Genomic DNA, 18,020 nt, shown 5'->3' with positions numbered 1-18,020 from the left:
AAGGAGAAGTATCCATGACAACTTCATGTATGTTCGGAATTTCGCCCGGCCTCTACACAAATGTAGAACCCCCGTACTCCTCTTCAAGCTTGATATAAAAAAGGTGTTCGACTCAGTAAAGTGGGATACATTCTTCAACTACTCCAACGGTTGGGCTTCCCTCCAAAATTTTAGGCTTGGATTGCTGCCCTTCTTTCCTCTTCTTCATCTCGGATACTGCTTAACGGGCTGCCCGACCCACCTGTTAAGCATGGTCAAGGATTCAGACAGGGGGGACCCCCTCTCCCCACTCCTCTTCGTCCTGGCCATTGATCCCTTGCACATGATTCTTGACTTGGCGACGAGGAAAGGGCTCCTCCATAAAATCCGTGGCCGGCATGCCATGGTGCGTACCTCCCTTTTTGCGGATGATGTGGCGGTCTTTGTGGCCCCCATCAAGCGGGACATCAACAATCTCGCCTCCATCCTGAGAGGATTTGGGGACGTGACGGGCCTCTGCTCCAACTTCCAAAAAAGCTCGGTTGTGCCTATTCGTTGCAATCACCTTGACCTTGAGCAAATTCTTCAGAGCATGCCGACAACACGTGCCAATTTTCCGGTCAAATACCTAGGGCTGCCACTCTCAGTTGGACAACTGAAGAAGGTGGACTTTCAATCCCTTGAGGACAAGGCGGCTGGAAAATTGGTCACCTGGGAGGGCCAAAACATAACCACTATCGGTCGTACGGCACTCGTTAGATCAGTCATTACCTCCCAAGCAGTGTTCTCCATCACGCCCCTCATCGTGCCTCAGGGCTCTCTCCATAGCCTTAACAAAATTGAGAGAGCTTTCCTTTGGTCCGGTTCGGACAAGACAATGGGAGCCAAATGCAAGGTCAACTGGAAGGTGGTTTGTCGCCCAAAAGAATATGGTGGCCTCGGGGTGCTCGATACCGACAAGTTTGCACGTGCGTTGCGGCTCCGATGGCTATGGTATGAATGGAATGAGCCCCGCAAACTATGGGTCGACCCTGGAAACCCTTGCACTGAGGAGGACCTCGAGTTTTTCTATGCCTCCACGACTATCACCGTAGGGGATGGTGCCAAAACGTTTTTTGGGGCTCCCCATGGCTTCTTGGTCGCAAACCCAAGGATATTGCACCACTCATCTTTGCGGCCTCAAAAAGAAAGAATTGGAAGGTCCGTGAGGCCCTCGCCGGAAATGCGTGGATCTTCAAGATCAACCATGACACGATTGTCTCCGGCGCCCACATTCGAGAGTTCTTCACTCTTTGGATGCTCCTTAATGATGTCCACCTTCATGAGCAAACCCAAGACGCCATCATCTAGAAGCATGCAAACGATGGGATATACACGGCTGCCACTGCCTACAAGGCTCAATTCCTAGGCATGACCTTCTCCCCCTTGGATCGCATGGTTTGGAAGGCATGGGCGCCTCCAAAGGTTAAGTTTTTTGCTTGGTTGGCGCTGCAAGATAGGATTTGGACCGCCGATCGCTTGGAGCGACGTGGTTGGCCAAATTGTGGCCTTTGCAAACTTTGCAATAGGAAACAGGAATCGGGAAGCCCATCTTTTCTTCAAGTGCCGCTACACGATTCGGCTATGGAAGTCTGTCATTGAGAAGCTTGGTCTCGCGCATGTGGATACATCCGACTGGCCCATGTACGACTCCATCTACGAGTGGTGGGACAAGAGAACCGACAATCATAATCCCAACCGGCGAGCTATGGCCTCCCGCACCATGCTCGTCTCGTGGACCATTTGGAATGAAAGAAATGCACGGGTGTTCCGTCACAAGAGTGCGCCACCGACCATCCTACTCATCGCCATCATCGAGGAGGCCAAGCTTTGGATGGCCGCAGGAGCAAAGAAATTAGAGAATATTTTTCAGGGCGAGTAATTGTCATGCCGAAATTGTGTGGATATGTTGTAAACTTCTAAACTCTATTCTCTTCTTATTTAATAGATGAGGCAAATCTTATGCCTCCGTTTCAAAAATAAATAAATTATTATCCGTGTATGTACTCAAAATTGATGCATACAAATTTCATGTTGTAAAAATAAAAGATGAGATATTTTACCTGTTGTTGTGGAAAAACTGGGGTAGTTATAAGAGGCAAAAAAGGTTCCATGTTGTCGAAAAGAATTTGGCCCAGGATTTGCTTCAACCCGGCCTCCGTGACTGGTGTGCAGTGTGCTATTCAGAGGGTGTCATGTTTCCCGATTAGTGGCTGTATGCGTTTTAGTATGATTTTCCGGAATTAAGTTGTACTTCTTCTGTAAACAAATATAAGAATATTTAGATTATTAAAGTAGTGACCTAAACGCTCTTATATTTCTTTACTGAGGGAGTATCAATCAATTGTCCTCTTACGTGCTTAATTAATACTAAATCGATGGAGGCAATTGCCTCCGGTTCGAAAAATAAATTGTTGCTGAACTTGTATCTGTCAGTCAGTATGCATTTTCGTCCGGGTTTCTCTAGAACTCAACTTTTCATCTGCTCGGTGATCTGAACAACGAATTTAGCTGGGCCACGACCGGATTACTTTCAACCGCGTGGACCTGATCAGATATAGAACATGTAGCCACACAACGGTACGCAGAGCTCTGCGCTTCCAAGGAACTGTTGCGCCATACCAAAGCTTCCACGCAATTTCCCACACCAAGGCCAGAAGATCGCGGCAGAGGAGTGACCACTCGTTCGATCGGCTCATGCATGCATGCGTGGATGGACCACCGCTCAAGGTCGTCAGTGACCTCCAGATTGAATCACCCCAAGAGGATCAAGATTAACTCTGGTAGTAACATGTGGAACCGTGTCTGAACTTCTCAGCGGCTTCGCACACACGTACCTAAACCAGTGTGCGGCGGCCAACGCATCGCAGCAGAAGGTAGCCACACAGACCAAAGCTTTGCTCTTACCACATACAGCCTCGACCGAGAATCAACTTCCCGAAGGCGATGCCACGTCGCCACGCCACGCGTGATGCAACTCATTCGCCGGCTGATACGACTCTTCCTACCTGATGGTTTGCTTGGAGAGGGACAGGCTCGGCCCATCTTCCATTGTTCCATCGATCTAGTTGAGCTCTCTCTACCATCGGCATGTCTGGTACTCTGCGGAAAATGGCCTTCTGACCGGTTCGTACGCGGCACCCGCGCCAGGCTACCCAGCCAGCATCGAAGGTTCAACAAGGACCAGTCACAACGTCCAGGTCCTGGTTCGAAATAGACTTCTAGTCACATCGCATCAGTCAGAGTCGGACTGCTTATATATACCGAGCCGATGGCTTGGGCTGGGGAGATCCAAAAATGGAGCGCGCCCTCGCCGTCGCCTTGCTCGTCATGCTCACGCTCTGGAGCGTGCCGGCGGCGGCCGGCGACAGAAGCATTTCCATGGACCGGCTTCCCCGTGGCTCACCCGGAGATGCTACAACGGCTGGTAAATACAGTTACACAACTTATAAATAGAACCCTCGATAGTGTTTTTTCGTTCTTAGAAACCTTCAAGCTGTGATAGCCGCCCGATCATGAACCGCACGACAGAGGCACGTTCATCGATGAAGTTTCAGTGCTTAGCGAAAATTGTTCAAGCACTAGCCAGAGCTGCTTTGTGAAAGAAATGCCGTTCTTCGAACAGCCTTAAATTTTTTTGAGCGAAACAACCTTAACTGAGAGTTGTCGTTGATTGCAATTTTAACTGAGAGTTGTCCGCGTATAGATTTTGATTCCTTTTTCGGTAATCAAAAACCTTTTTCGGTATAGATTTTTGTCTCAGAGGTATTTTGGGCCTGGCCCATGGGAATTTAGCATAAGCCCATTTATGGGCATCCACATTTTAAAGGGCCAATCTTGGGCCTAAACCAAGCGCATCCTAGATCCCTGGCCGCTATCTTCAGCCTTTCCGACGACCGGCGCAACGGCGGCGAGGTCGCTGTTCGTCGGAATGCGCGCAGTTCTAGACCTCCCGTCACCCCCCCCCCCCCCCCCCCCCCCCCCCCCCCCCCCCCCCCCCCCCCCCCCCACACCCACCCACCCACCGTCTGCGGAAGTCGTACGGTGGCGGGTATCTCTGTTGCCAATGGGGCAGAAGATGGACTACCTTCTTCCAGGTAGATGCAGTGCAGGACCCTCGCGGCACCTGCGACGGGCTACCTCCTCAACCCAGGTGAGGAACTCCAACCTAATGAGACTCCAAATAAGGCCGAGGAGGTTCATTGTTGCCAATGCCGAGGCCTTGTCCACTGCCTTCATCATGAAAAATAACTGTTACTCTGCTAGACAAGGGGATCGATGTGAATATTGTAGTACAAACTGATTGAGAAAGGTAACTGTTTAATCCCACACATTTAAGCATAAGTTGTTTTGCATATCTAAGATTTGATGAAACCTAGTAGAACATGCCTCTGATTTTAGCTCGGTTGACTGTAGTTTAGGTCTATTTTCAGATAAAAAGCATGTTCCCCCCTTTTTTTGTTCTGCCATTACAAAAGTTTCTCATATAATACCCTTGTTAGATGGACAATATCGACCATTTCAGATCGTCGAGGTGGAAAGTAGTACATACTATCTGTGGTCCACATTCGTTTTACAGTGAGTTGCATTGCCCATTTTGTGCCACTTTGATATTAAGCCTTTTTTCGGTCTGTACCACTAAGTAACAGGCTTGTGTTTTGCATGTGTAGTAGCACGTATAGTAATAGGAGGAAAGGATGTAAGATCGAACTACGTATCCAAACATGAGAACCAAGTTAAACTTGTAGGTCACTTAAAAACATGTGGTTTTCCTCTTAAGTGCGTGAAGAAGTGCAAAGCTATATCCTGGTTACCTTAAACACTCTCATGCGTTAGTCATATTCAATTAATTTTATTGTTGTGCTATGGAGCTCTCCTTTTTCCCTTACAACTTGAGAACATTGTCTTGGCAGTCGGATACGGTACTAAAATTTGTGTTAATCCAGAAATCGGGAGAATGAACAACAGAATACTATCGGGAAGAGACACAGGAGCTTTGACCAGGGGCTATGTGAATAAACTAAGGATTGCTGTGCCTGGAAAACCGGGGTTTAAAGCTTTTGTGAATGCAACTTCTCATAATGTCAGTGGCTATTGCATTGATATCTTTGAGGCTGCTGCGAAGAAACTACCACATGTTCTTCGTTATGAGTTCGTTGTCGTTGATGGTTCTTATGATGAACTAGTACACAACGTGTGTTCGGGGGTGAGCCTTGCTCCTTTCACTTGCATGCCATTTCTGCATTTCGTGAGAATCACATAACTCACATTGTACTTTGTTGATTCTTACAACCAGATCTACGATGCAGTAGTGGGTGACATAACTATAACCGCAGAGCGAGCTGTTGACGTGGACTTCACGATGCCATACACCGAGTCAGGCGTGTCACTGCTTGTGCTCACCGAGAATGACTCCAAGCCAGCAATTGAATGGGTGTTCCTAAAGCCATTAACTACACAACTTTGGTTAGCACTTGTGGGGGGATTCTTCTTCACTGGACTTGTTGTGTGGACGATCGAGTTTCCCAGAAACCCGGAGTACCAAGGATCGAGTTTGAGACAGTGCAGCACTGCTCTCTACTTTTCTTTCTCGACTTTGACATTTTCTCATGGTTAGCAGGCTCAAACTTGCTCACAATACTTGATCCATTATGTCTGGAATACTCTAATCTATTGATTATCGTAATATCTGCACAGGTCAAATTATTAGAAGCCCCCTGTCAAAAATTGTTGTGGTGATATGGTGCTTTGTTGTGCTGGTTATAGTACAGAGCTACACAGCTAGCTTATCATCCATTCTGACTGCAAAAAGGCTCCGGCCCTCAGTGACAGATCTTGAGCAGCTCCTGTCAAATGGTGATTATATTGGATACCAATCTGGATCATTTGTACAATCTGTCTTGAAAAAACGAGGCTTCAATGTTAATAGGTTAAATGCCTACACGAATAAAACGGAATATGCTGAAGCCTTGAGAAAGGGGTCAAAGAATGGAGGTGTCTCGGCTATCGTTGATGAGATCCCTTATATAACCTCGTTTCTCTCTGACCCTAAGTACCATAATGAATTCCAGATGGTCAATCGCATATACAAGACACCTGGACTTGGTTTCGTAAGCTTCTCACTCTAGCACTTCAGCAGATTCACTCTGCATCCTTACAATACCTACACTGACAAAACAATATTGTCCAACTAACATCATATGTTTTGTTTTCAGGTGTTTCCGAAAGAGTCTCAGCTGGTGCATGATCTTTCGGTTGCCATCCTGGAGCTGACATTTGGGGCTGAGGGCTCACAAATTGAAGAGAAATGGTTAGGCAAAGCGACACCATTGCCGAGCTATGGCATGCCCAACACAGATGCGACACCTCTCACTTTGCAAAGTTTCTCTGGTCTCTTCATCATCACTGTATGTATCTCAGCTCTCATGCTGTTGATAAGCATTGCCAAGTCAGTTCATGCCAAATACACCGAAGTGAGGGATTCTGATATGCAGAGTTCCGAGGGAGATGGCGGAAGTGAAGGTCACGGAGGATCTGGTCCGCTGCAGAACGGCACGGGCAATAGGTCTATGGCTAATCAACCCCACCATGAAGCCAGAAATGTGAATCCTCAGGGTGTCAATAGGATCGGAGAAAGTCCTGGTGATGTAGAGCCCAATGACTCTTTGCCCGAACACGCCATCCTAATCGAGATGAACACTCGATGAGATGCCGACAACTGTTCTGCATAGCGCGCATCAGAAGAAACTAAAAATACTTCCGTTCCATCTTTTGCGGATATTCACCAATGTCCTAAGGAATGAATGTAAGTATGGGTGATGGGCCCAAATCATAGCCTAGCTAGAAATAGCAGTTTCAGTGACTGATACCCAGATTAATTTATTTTCTGAATTTGATGTTGTTGGTCTTATTTTCGAAAGAGTGTATAGATGACCACTGACAGGCGAGTGCCAAGGAAATCCTACTATCTGCCCGATTATTCTGGGAATTAACCACATTTGTCTGATTTATATCTTGCGACAGTAGGCACACACTGTAGCCCAGAGTTGTACATGTTGAAAGAAAGTTGGTTCGCATTTTTTGTTACTTTTGCACACTGTAAGATACTTGCCGTTCTTGTATCTGGAATTCAAACATTTCTCAGTCGAGAGAAAATATAGAGACCAATTGATCGCTGAATGTGATTCTAAGATAGTCTGAATGTATCCGGTTACTGAGGAAATATTACATGCGCATCATAGCTGCACCTATTTGTTTGCATGCGCGCACATATTTTAAATAAATTCTAGACTCTACTATGGCATGTTAAATTGCTTCTCACACTTTACCATATTCTCGTGTCAGTAGTATGGCAACTCACATGTTCTGTGGGAAAAATTGCCACACACATATTACATAACAAAAGGTGGCGACAAACGAGTCTATGTCAAATGTTTTTAGGTTCGGTCAAATGGTGAGAGACTAGAAAAGTGTGGAAAGTACATTTGGCCCGAACTCATTTGAATCAAGTTTAGCTTTTAATAGCACGGGCTAAATACCCATGCGTTGTAACGAAAGAAAAGGAGAAAATGTTATACTTTGGAAGCACATGTGCTGAGCACGACCCTCATGTGACTTCCAACATGCAGTAACAACCGGCATCTTCCACGTTTCCTTCTCCATGACAATAACCAAGCAAACTTTGAAAATTTCAAAAATCATAACCCGACCAAATCATAATAATTATTGACCCTAACGTTAATGGAACATAGAGTATTTGATGGTATGAGGGCGGGCCTTCACTAGTGTTGGGCTTCGATGGTTCTCAATTACATTCGAAGGTTGTGTCAATCGCAAGAAGAGAAGGATAGTATGATTTCAATGTAATTTTATATTTGTATTGGTTGTTTTGTGTCCAGTTGTCTCCTCTTGTGCTAGCTATTGTTTTCCTTCATAATTATCATATCTAAGATGTCATTTGGGTGTCTTTTCTTAAGATGCCCTTTTGTCTCTCTGTTGTCTCTATGTTGTCTCTCCATTGACCAAGATGGAAACTCAGTTTCTGGACAAGATGATACCCAACAAGTTGCATCCGAAACAACAATTATTCGAGCTCATGATGGAGGAGGGGTCAGACCTTACTGAGCACATCAATGTTTTCATTGATTTTGCTCGACTAGATGACATTACTTCTATTGTCTTCATTACCGCAGTCTTCTACAAACTTGATCACTACTTTCACATACGGTAAGGCTACTGTCACTGCAAGCGAGATTACGTAGCACTATTATCATTCGATCAATGCTAGAAGAAAAATGGTGCCAATGTAACCTTGGCCTAATATAGAAAGGCACTGCCCAGTAGTCAAAAGAGACTAGACGAAGTTGGCTAGACATGAGATACAAAGGGAACGGTTCGAGTACCAGTGGCCTGGGTGTCAGTACTAGCTGCAGCGTAAGGCCGAGATATGTCTGATTGACTCTATGGACTTGCCGTCGACCTATACTAATCAATTTATTACAAAGAAAGGAGTGTCCACAGTCATGTCTTGGAGATGTAGCCATGATGATAAAGCTCATTAAGAAATATAGTCTCTCCAGTCTCCTTTCTTAATCATCTATTCACATGTTTTCTGAGCATCTATAACTGGAGTTGGCTACTCCAAACCCCTATACGTCCGCGGAAGCGCCCGGATGTGCCCACCAACAGCACCGGGCGGGTCCTCATTCGCCCTCCTATACATTAACACTCTCCATACGTGAACACTCATACCCATGGAAATCCATGCACGTCCATTGTATAGCATAAATTTATCATCAATTCAACAATTCGACGATACAAAATAAATGAGAACTCAACAATTCATTACATGCCAAAATAAAATTCAACAATGCATACATAGATAGAAGATACACGAATGAATCAAAAGCCTCAATTGTTGTGCTCATTGATCCTCTTCTTCATCTTGATCACCCACATCTTGGCTTCATCATCCAAGAGGCTAGTGTCCTGCAACATGATCCTCGTCTCCTCCATCTCTCCCGCAAGTCTCAACTTCTCTCTCAATTCCTTCTAATGTCATCGTCTTTTCAAACTCCCATTTTGCCTTCTTCTCTTGCCTCTCCAATTCTATCTTGTTCTTCTCCATGCTCAACCTTGCAGCTACCTTCCCTGCCGCTTCACACTTGCCTGCTTCGGGCGATGCTCCCTACGAGCAACGTTCTTCGCCTTGCAACTAATCGCCATGGTCGCAATCCCCATCGATTACGCCGAGTCATCATCCATGCCAATGGTGGTAGATAGGGTAGTCGGCGATGATATCAACGACGGCGAATGAGGACGGCGATGCGGACGGTGAGCAAGGAAGGAGGTGGGTGGTTGCGTGGAGGCAGAAAATGGAGGACAGGCGTGGGAGGAGTGCAGTCGAAGTGGCGGACTAGACAATTTTGAGAGGATTTATGATGGGTCCAACTTGTTAGAACCGACATGACTGAAGCGTCCAGGCGTCCCCATATCCACCCCAAATATAAGCCGGGTATAGGAAGTGCCAGTTAGCCTAGACGTTTGACCGGGTTTTACAGGTCAAGTTGGATGGTACTTTTCTGTCCGTGCAGTGACCGGGCAGCCGCCCGGACGTTTGGTGCGGATAAGGGGCTCCGGGTGTAGATGCTCTAGCACTGCTAGACAGGGGTGTGCGTGACCTTTTTTTTTGAAACTTCGGGAAACTTTTATTGGATCAAACCAGAGTTACATCATCCACTAGACAGGGGTGTGCGTGACCTTCGAGTGGTTGTGTACGTGCTTATTGTTTAGGTAGAGGGGAAATACCCTTTGGGTCCCGCATGTATATACACTCTATATGTTTTTTTAAATGATTAAACAAAAAGTCAAAATAGTTTAAAAGTATTTTTAGATTAAACTTGACTTACTTGCGCATTAGTACATAAATAAAAAAAACAATGTTGACTTCACAGTGAAAAAGACAAAATTTATTTGCTATTATAGGTCACTATTAATGCTATTTTGATAAAAGGTTTGTCTTTTTTGAAAAGAAGTCAAAGAGGAATTTTCTTTTTGTGAAACTTTTCTCACTAGTACAATGAAAGGTCAAGTTTATTTTAAAAACATTTTCAAAATATTTTGACTTTTTGTTGAATTGCTAATTTTTTTTCCATATAGGATACATATGTACCCAGGAACCAAACATTCCCCTCCCATGTGGTATTAAAATAGCAATGTTGCAGAAAGTACGTAAGCGTTCTTACTTTTACTTATTTGTTTGCGGGAATTGTTCTTATTTTAGTTTGGTAGCACTTGATCTCAAAGCAACTTGAAATAATTTACAGGAGCACCACATTATTGTGTGCAACATGCTCTTGTAAATTACTAATTCTCTTTGGCCACTCATCATACTAAAACAATCTAAATCCTTGCTCATAAGCTGCTGTATCCCTGGACTAATACAGTCCACACTCCACACTATCAATCACCGAGGAGGGAGGAGCGAAATGGAGGCCGGAACGAGGAGCCAAAACACGGCCACGGACGAGAGCCCCCGCTCCGCGCCGCCGGTGCTGCCTTGGACGTTGCGGCTTCGGCTTTTCGCGTCCACCGCCGGCCTCGACCTCGCGGAGCGCCGCGACGGCACTGTCAACCGCTTCCTCCTCTCCCTGGCCGACAGGCAGTCGCCGGCCAGTCCGCGCTCGGCGTCCGCTCCGCCGACGTCACCGTCGACGCGTCCCGCGACCTCTGGGCACTTGTCTTCTCCCCGGCAACGGGGGCGGCGGCTACGTCGACGCCGCTCCCCGTCCTCGTCTACGTCCACGGCGGCGGCTTCGCGTTCCTCTCGGGCTCTCGGCCGCGTCCACGTCCGTCGACGGCATGTGCCGCCGTTTCTGCCGCGGGCTGGGCGCCGTCGTCGTCTCCGTCACCTCACCTACCGCCTCGCGCCCGAGCACCGCTACCCCGCGGCCTACGACGACTGCGCGGACGTGCTCCGCTACCTCGGCGCCACCGGCCTCCCCGCCGACGTCGCGTCCCCGGTCGACCTCTCCCGCTGCTTCCTCGCCGGGGACAGCGCCGGCGGCAACATCGCCCACCACGTCGCGCACCGCTGGACGTCCTCCTCCAACAGCCCCATCCGCCTCGCCGGCGTCATCCTGCTGCAGCCGTACTTCGGCGGCGAGGAGCGCACGGAGGCGGAGCTGAGGCTGGAGGGCGTGGCACCGCTCGTGAACATGCGCCGCTCGGACTGGTCGTGGAGGGCGTTCTTGCCGGAGGGGGCCGATCGGAACCACCCGGCGGCGCACGTGACGGGGGAGGCGGGCCCGGAGCCCGAGCTGGCGGAGGCGTTCCCGCCGGCGATGGTGGTGGTCGGTGGGTTTGACCCACTGCAGGACTGGCAGCGGCGGTACGCCGCCATGCTGCGGCGCAAGGGGAAGGCGGTGCGCCTGGTGGAGTTCCCGGACGCCTTCCACGCCTTCTACGGCTTCCCGGAGCTCCCCGACGCTGGCAGGGTCGTGGAGGAAATGAAGGCGTTCATTGAGAGCACCTCTTCCATTCACGGCGACCCGGCTGCCTGAGACGAACTAGCATTCCTATAAGGTTGTAAGTGGTCTGCGTCACTGCGTGCGTGCCTCTGTGCGTCGAAGGATTATATCGGTGAGATTGAGATGAGCAGCCGTGTCATATCGCTGAGACTGACACAATGATAAACTGTTTATTTTACAGTTAATTACACTCATGAATTATGTCCTGATAACTTTCTATATGTAAGGGCGGCTGCCAGGTGTCAGCCGGCTGATTTCAGGGGAAAATCAGCCGGCTCGCCAGTTGTCCGATTCAGTCCCTCACAACCGTTTGATTGGTCAACTTAGAGATGTGTCGTTCTCACGCAATGCAACTCTGCGTTGTTACCCTCCTCGTCTCACCCCCACACTCACCCTCCTTTTCCATGCACACGAGGAACCCCCAACAAGCTCCGGGCGAGAGGCCATGAAGGTTGTAGGCCTGCAGCGCCGTGATCCGCCTTGCAACAATGCTTCTTGCGCTCGCCGGAGCGCCACCGCTGCAAATGGCCGCCCTTGCAGCACCCTTGGTGCCTTCCCCCGCAACATCGTCGCCGACTATGGCAGCCAGGCTGTAGCCCCCTCCCACAACGCAGCTTCGCCGTCGAGTCATGGCAGCTCATTTGCAACGGACCACCTGTTCCATGAAGCTCCACCGTTAGCATGGCAACAACTGGTACCATTGCTAGCTGCAACACAGCTCTTCCGCCAGCCATGCATGGCAGCAGCTCGTAGCTCTCTCCTGTTGCAACGTAGCTCCGTCGTTGACATGCAACAATTTCGCCGTAGCATCATCTACTGCAATGCAACTCTGCTGCCATCCATGGCAACAACTCATAGCTCTCGCCTGCTGCAACGCAGCTTCGTTGTCGGTGTGGAGCGGCATTGTCGTAGCATCGCCTGTTGCAACACAGCTTTGCCGCCGGCCATGGAAGCAGCTCGTAGCCTCTCCTACTGTAACAGAGCTTCGTCGTCGGTTTGGCAGTAGCGTCATCGTAGCATCGCCTGCTGCAACGTAGCTCCACTGCTGGCAATGGTAGCAGTGTTGTCCCACCTAGCCCGTGTCGTCTCCGAGAAGCCGGCTTCCAGCGAACGATGAGAAGAAGGTGGGGGCAATAGCAAAATTTGAGAGGGAAGATTGCCAATTGATGTGCGGCAAAGGAAGACGAAGATGAGGAGAAAAACATGGACGGGTTCGGCGGGGGATAAGGTTGGATGGGCTAAGCGGGTGGTGGCCCGGGAGGAAACGCGTCGAGCGTTCAAGACGACTTACCAGCCGAGAAATCAGTCGGTCAAAAATAAACGTTTCCCATATGGAAGTCGCTTGAAAAATGATTTTGGGTCAATCAATTTTTTTTTACAATTGATTCCTCTTTTTAGGTTCTTACTCTTTTTTTACTTGGCTATTTTGTGAGTTGGTTTGGGCTGTTTCTTTTTTATTGACCACGTATTTGGGTTAGTGGATTTGCTACTGGGCTGAAGCCCATTAATTATACCACCCAGGCCTCCCTCCTCTCCCTCTATAGTTTTTTATTGTGTTTATCTGTTTTATGCGTTTGTCCTTTTATTTTTTATTTTTCTATATTATTATTTGGTTTTTATTTTATTTTCCTTTGCAGGTAATTTTGGGATGTTGTGTGAGTGTAAATGTGTATACACACAAATACTATGAAACATGTGTGAAAATTACACTATTATATGAATTTTTCATACTATAAAAGAAGCAAATATAGTGCAAATTTGTGTGTAAGCTTTTTTTTAAATCATTATCTTTCTTCTTAAAGAGTTAATACCAATGGCTCCAGATGGAGGAGCTTCCTCTGTGTCCGTGTAAGTGGTAGGAAGTTATATTCCAGTGATTGATGTTGTAGAGCAAAAGTTTGCTTTCGAAGAAAGATTTAGTTGAGTTTACCTCAACTCTTTCCCCAAAGATTTTTTGGCACAGTTTGACATGTACTTAATATCACTATGGTTCTACTATATTTAATTGATAGCTTAGAATTACCTTTTAATATAGATGATACTGTACAGCCATGCTGGATTTCAACTATTTAATATAGATATTTGAAAAAAAACTTTTTAATATAGATGATACTGTACAGCAATGCTGGATTTCAACTACTTAATATAGATCAGTCACAAAAATACTGTTTAATGTAGTAGATGATACTGTACATCCATGCTGGATTTCAACTATTTAATATAGATATTCGAAAAAAACTATTTAATATAGATGATACTGTACAGCAATGCTGGATTTCAACTATTTAATACAGATCATTCATAAAAAATACTGTTTAATGTAGTAGATGATAATGTACAGCAATGCTGGATTTCAACTACTGATCATTCACAAAAAAAAACCATTTAATACAGATGATTCAATCTGTCAGTTTCGAAAAAAATAAAAATAATACTACGAGTCACCCCAAAACAGAAGTGTACAACGAGTCTACGCAGTTGCGTAATCTTTCAAAATGTTTGACGTAGCTGTTGCTTCCTGCCTCGCTCTTCAATAATCACCATAGTCAAATACGCTGGTTGTCCGTTGTCGCGCCAGGAACGCACAAGACAAAACCTAGAAGATTTAAAATCTTATAAGGCCCATCTTCCAACACCCATGTTCAGAATACAAAACTATGCACGCACTGCTAACTACTGATCCTGTCGAGACATGCATCTTCAATCACATGTTGCCAACATGTATTACAGAACAGTCGATTTGTCACTCTCATCTGAATACCACATGCAAATAAAAAAAAAGGAGCAAAGACGAAAACAAGTAGGAGTACTGTGCCCTACTTTGACCTTGACCTCGGTGCTGCGGATAGCCACTGTGCTATCGTCCAAGGAAAGCGTCCAAGATATACCTCACGATCGACTGAGCTGTTGCACTCGTTGGCAGCTGTATGCATGGCACCTAGCCAAGAGCCCAAGACGCACTAGTATTTCTCCCCAAATCTTCCTGCACAAATGCTGTGAATTAATTCATGGCCCCTCTCGGTGATGTAGTAGATTCTCGATCGTATCCATCCACGCTAATGCTCGCTGTCCGGAGAAGCCAAGGCGTGATCTTTCTTGCAATCTTTCTTGAACTACGTAGTTCCCACGGAGAGTTGTCAACCGTGCACAATTTTGACATCTCCATGTGGCACTATCACTTCCATCTGCAAGTGTTGCATCTCACTGTCAACAGTGGCGGTGGTGTGCTACCGCTACCATCACCACTGCAGCCTCGCAAACACATGCGCACCACTCCATGAAAGAAGAAGGGGACATCAAACGTCGAGCGTCAAGCCGATACGCATCGCTGTGGCCATCTTGTTCACTCTTTTCTTGCGACATAGCTACAGTGGCGTGCGCATGCGCTCTGAAACTGCGATCGGTGTGACCTGCCCACTGGCGGTCACGCGGAAGGCGCTGCCTATAAGAGGCGCGCTTATGCGTGCCGATACGCATAAGCCACAAGCTCCTGATTGATTATTGAACTAACGAGATAGTAGTTCGTGTTTGTCTCTGACTCTGACTGACAGAGGGCGAGGAGGAGGAGGAGACCAAGGTGGGGAGGGAAGCCATGGGGGAGGAGGAGGGGCAGAGAAGCAATGGCGGCGACGGGGGCGGGAGGAAGGGCAGGACCAACAAGTACGCGGTGGCCTGCTCCATCATCGGCTCCATCATCTCCATCCTCATGGGCTACGGTACGTGAGCACAACGGAACATCTTCTCCATCGGTCCATCCTCTACTCTGCATGTGAGTGAACGATGGAGCGTGTTAATGGATGTGTGGTGTTGTGATTGTGGACGCAGACAGCGGCGTGATGAGCGGCGCGATGCTGTTCATCAAGGAGGACCTCAAGACCAACGACACGCAGCTGCAGGTGCTGGCCGGCATCCTCAACGTCTGCGCGCTCGTGGGATCCCTCACCGCCGGCCGCGTCTCCGACTGGGTCGGCCGGCGCCTCACCATCTCGCTCGCCGCCTGCATCTTCCTCGCGGGCTCCGTCCTCATGGGCCTCGCGCCCAACTTCGCCACGCTCCTGGTCGGCCGCTGCGTCGCCGGCGTCGGCGTCGGCTACGCACTCATGATCGCGCCCGTGTACGCCGTGGAGATCGCGTCGGCGGAGATCCGCGGCTCGCTCACCTCGCTCCCCGAGATCTGCATCAGCTTCGGCATCCTCATAGGCTACGTGGCCAATTACTTCCTCGCCAAGCTCCCGCTGGTCTACGGCTGGCGCACCATGCTGGGGCTCGGCGCGCTCCCGAGTGCCGTGCTCGCCGTTGGTGTACTGGCCATGCCGGAGTCGCCCCGCTGGCTCGTCATGCAGGGCCGGGCCGAGGAGGCGCTCGTTGTTCTCCGGAAAGTCTGCAACACGGCGGAGGAGGCCGACGTGCGGCTCGCGGACATCAAGAGCGCCGCCGGGTTCGTCGAGGGCGAGGCCGCGCCCGCGCCTCCCAGCGGCGGCGGCAAGGGCGTGATGAAGGAGATGTTCCTGCACCCGACGCCGGCCGTCCGTCGCATCCTCGTGGCCGCCCTAGGCGTGCACTTCTTCCAGCATCTGACGGGCATCGAGGCGGTGGTGCTGTACAGCCCGCGGATCTTCAAGGCGGCCGGCATCGCCACCCGCAACCAGATCCTCGCGGCCACCATCGGCGTGGGCGTGACCAAGACGGTGTTCATCATGGTGGCGATCCTGCTCGTGGACCGCGTCGGCCGGCGGCCGCTCTATCTGTCCAGCCTCGCCGGCATCATCGCGTCGATGGCCTGCCTCGGGCTGGGCCTCACCGTGATCGAGCGGTCCGCGCCGCACCACGGCGCGCCGTGGGCCGTGGCGCTGGCCATCGCCTCGGTGTTCACCTTCGTGGCGGCCTTCTCCGTCGGCGTGGGGCCCATCACCTGGGCCTACAGCTCGGAGGTGTACCCGCTGCGGCTGCGCGCGCAGGGCGCCAGCGTCGGCGTGGCCATCAACCGCATAATGAACGCCGGCGTCTCCATGACCTTCGTCACGCTGTACAAGGCGATCACCATCGGCGGCGCCTTCTTCCTCTTCGCGGGCCTGGCGGTGGTGGCCGCCGCCTTCTTCTACTTCTTCTGCCCGGAGACGCAGGGCAGGGCGCTGGAGGAGATCGAGGAGGTGTTCAGCCGCGGCTGGCGCGCGCGGCAGAGGCAGCAGGCGCCGTCGCCGTCGTCGGTGGAGCTGCCGCCGGTGCCTGACAGCAAGGCGCGGCCGTGATCGCCGATGGAATGCTAGTAGTATTATGTTATGTAGTGTTTGACCCTACAAACCATATGACATATGACATGAACTGTTCAGGAGATGGAGAAGTGAATTGGCCTCGTATGATTTTACTAGCTTTTATAGTGCTGCACTTTGGAGGGTTTATACACAAATGACAGTAACCTAGCAGTACTGTATAGTAGCTGTCCTAAGTCTTGCCCCTGACTTATCCAAATCGATCTATAATATAACTCTGAAGAGGCACTTGCTCTTATGACAAGTACTACAAGTCCTATAAATAGTATACTCAAGTCTCAACTGCAAATAAAATGAAATTCTAACTTTGTTCTAAATGATACCTCCTTCTTATTTGACCAGGGTTTTCGGATTGTTGGAATAACAGGCAATGTCATTTTTCAAAATAATTTAATCCATATTAATAGCATGACTATAGTTCTAACAAAACTAAGCACATGTGAATGCATATAAAACAGAGAACTAACATATCTATGGATTTGCTGGAATACAAACACAATATCCAATAAAAGGACGAATCGTAAGTTAGGGGCGGGGTTCCGGAGGCCTACTAACATATGACGCATGAGTGAGGATGGTGGAGGAGGAGAACGAGTGTATTAGTCATCTTCTCATGCTCTAAGGAGGAGTCTTAACTCAATTCAAGTGTATGTATCTTAGTTTTTATCTTATAAGGCGGTCGACTTTTATTCAATTAGAATGGTTGCTCGCACAGTAGGTGGACTTTTATCACACTCAAGAAGGGGTCTGAGATTTTCTTTCTCCCGCAAAATTTATATCTTGCTTACATCGAGGGATCCATTGGTCTCACCTACATGATCGACGATGTGGACCGGCCCAATAAGTGTGATATGAGTGGTTTTTTTAAGCTTCCACCCGGTTTTGGCCAGTTGCGTGAAGGTTTCACGCAATTTTTTCCTTTTACTTTTTTGTGTTTTTCTATATCAATTTTCAGTAGCATTTTTGGTTTTCCCGATTTTTCTATTACTTTATTTCATTTTTATTTTAAAAAATACATGTTGACACTTTTTTACATGTTAAACTTTTGTATACGTGTTGAACATTCTTTAGATACACTGAACATTTTTCAAATATATGTTGACCATTTTTTCTCAAAATACAGGTTGAACATTTTTGTAAAATGGGAATTGAATATTTGAAAATGGACTGTGGATTCTTCTAAACACACACTGAACATTTTTTA

General features: G+C 48.3%; 2 protein-coding genes and 1 pseudogene across 3 annotated transcripts; all 3 read left to right on the top strand.

Moving 5' to 3' along the window:
- The first annotated feature begins 4,268 nt into the window (after positions 1 to 4,268).
- Positions 4,269 to 7,176, top strand: LOC125522382 (glutamate receptor 2.8-like). Of its 2 annotated transcripts, XM_048687441.1 has the most exons (5): positions 4,269 to 5,224; positions 5,315 to 5,630; positions 5,716 to 6,128; positions 6,234 to 6,425; positions 6,513 to 7,175. In XM_048687441.1, exons 1-5 carry the CDS (start codon positions 4,976 to 4,978, stop codon positions 6,723 to 6,725), a joined length of 1,383 nt encoding a protein of 460 aa, XP_048543398.1. In that variant the 5' UTR covers positions 4,269 to 4,975; the 3' UTR covers positions 6,726 to 7,175. The 2 variants fall into 2 exon arrangements, with proteins under 2 accessions (XP_048543398.1, XP_048543397.1); XM_048687440.1 differs by having other exon boundaries at positions 6,234 to 7,176.
- Positions 7,177 to 10,239: 3,063 nt separating this feature from the next.
- On the top strand, positions 10,240 to 11,734 carry LOC125522354 (annotated as a pseudogene).
- A 2,858-nt stretch (positions 11,735 to 14,592) lies between these two features.
- LOC125523590 (probable polyol transporter 6) lies at positions 14,593 to 16,979 on the top strand. The gene is made up of 2 exons (XM_048688609.1): positions 14,593 to 15,262; positions 15,372 to 16,979. Exons 1-2 carry the CDS (start codon positions 15,139 to 15,141, stop codon positions 16,793 to 16,795), a joined length of 1,548 nt encoding a protein of 515 aa, XP_048544566.1. The 5' UTR covers positions 14,593 to 15,138; the 3' UTR covers positions 16,796 to 16,979.
- The last annotated feature ends 1,041 nt before the right edge of the window (positions 16,980 to 18,020 follow it).

The sequence above is a fragment of the Triticum urartu genome, chromosome 7 (assembly GCF_003073215.2).
Source record: "Triticum urartu cultivar G1812 chromosome 7, Tu2.1, whole genome shotgun sequence".
NCBI lineage: Eukaryota > Viridiplantae > Streptophyta > Magnoliopsida > Poales > Poaceae > Triticum > Triticum urartu.
This window is presented reverse-complemented; position numbering and strand designations above follow the sequence as displayed.

Excerpts from the sequence above, each read along its gene's own strand:
- LOC125523590 (XM_048688609.1), top strand. The coding sequence starts at position 15,139 with ATGGGGGAGGAGGAGGGGCAGAGAAGCAATGGCGGCGACGGGGGCGGG. Across the intron at positions 15,263-15,371 it reads CTCCATCCTCATGGGCTACG|ACAGCGGCGTGATGAGCGGC; the intron begins GTACGTGAGCAC and ends TTGTGGACGCAG.
- LOC125522382 (XM_048687440.1), top strand. The coding sequence starts at position 4,976 with ATGAACAACAGAATACTATCGGGAAGAGACACAGGAGCTTTGACCAGG. Across the intron at positions 5,225-5,314 it reads TACACAACGTGTGTTCGGGG|ATCTACGATGCAGTAGTGGG; the intron begins GTGAGCCTTGCT and ends TCTTACAACCAG. Across the intron at positions 6,129-6,233 it reads AGACACCTGGACTTGGTTTC|GTGTTTCCGAAAGAGTCTCA; the intron begins GTAAGCTTCTCA and ends TTTTGTTTTCAG.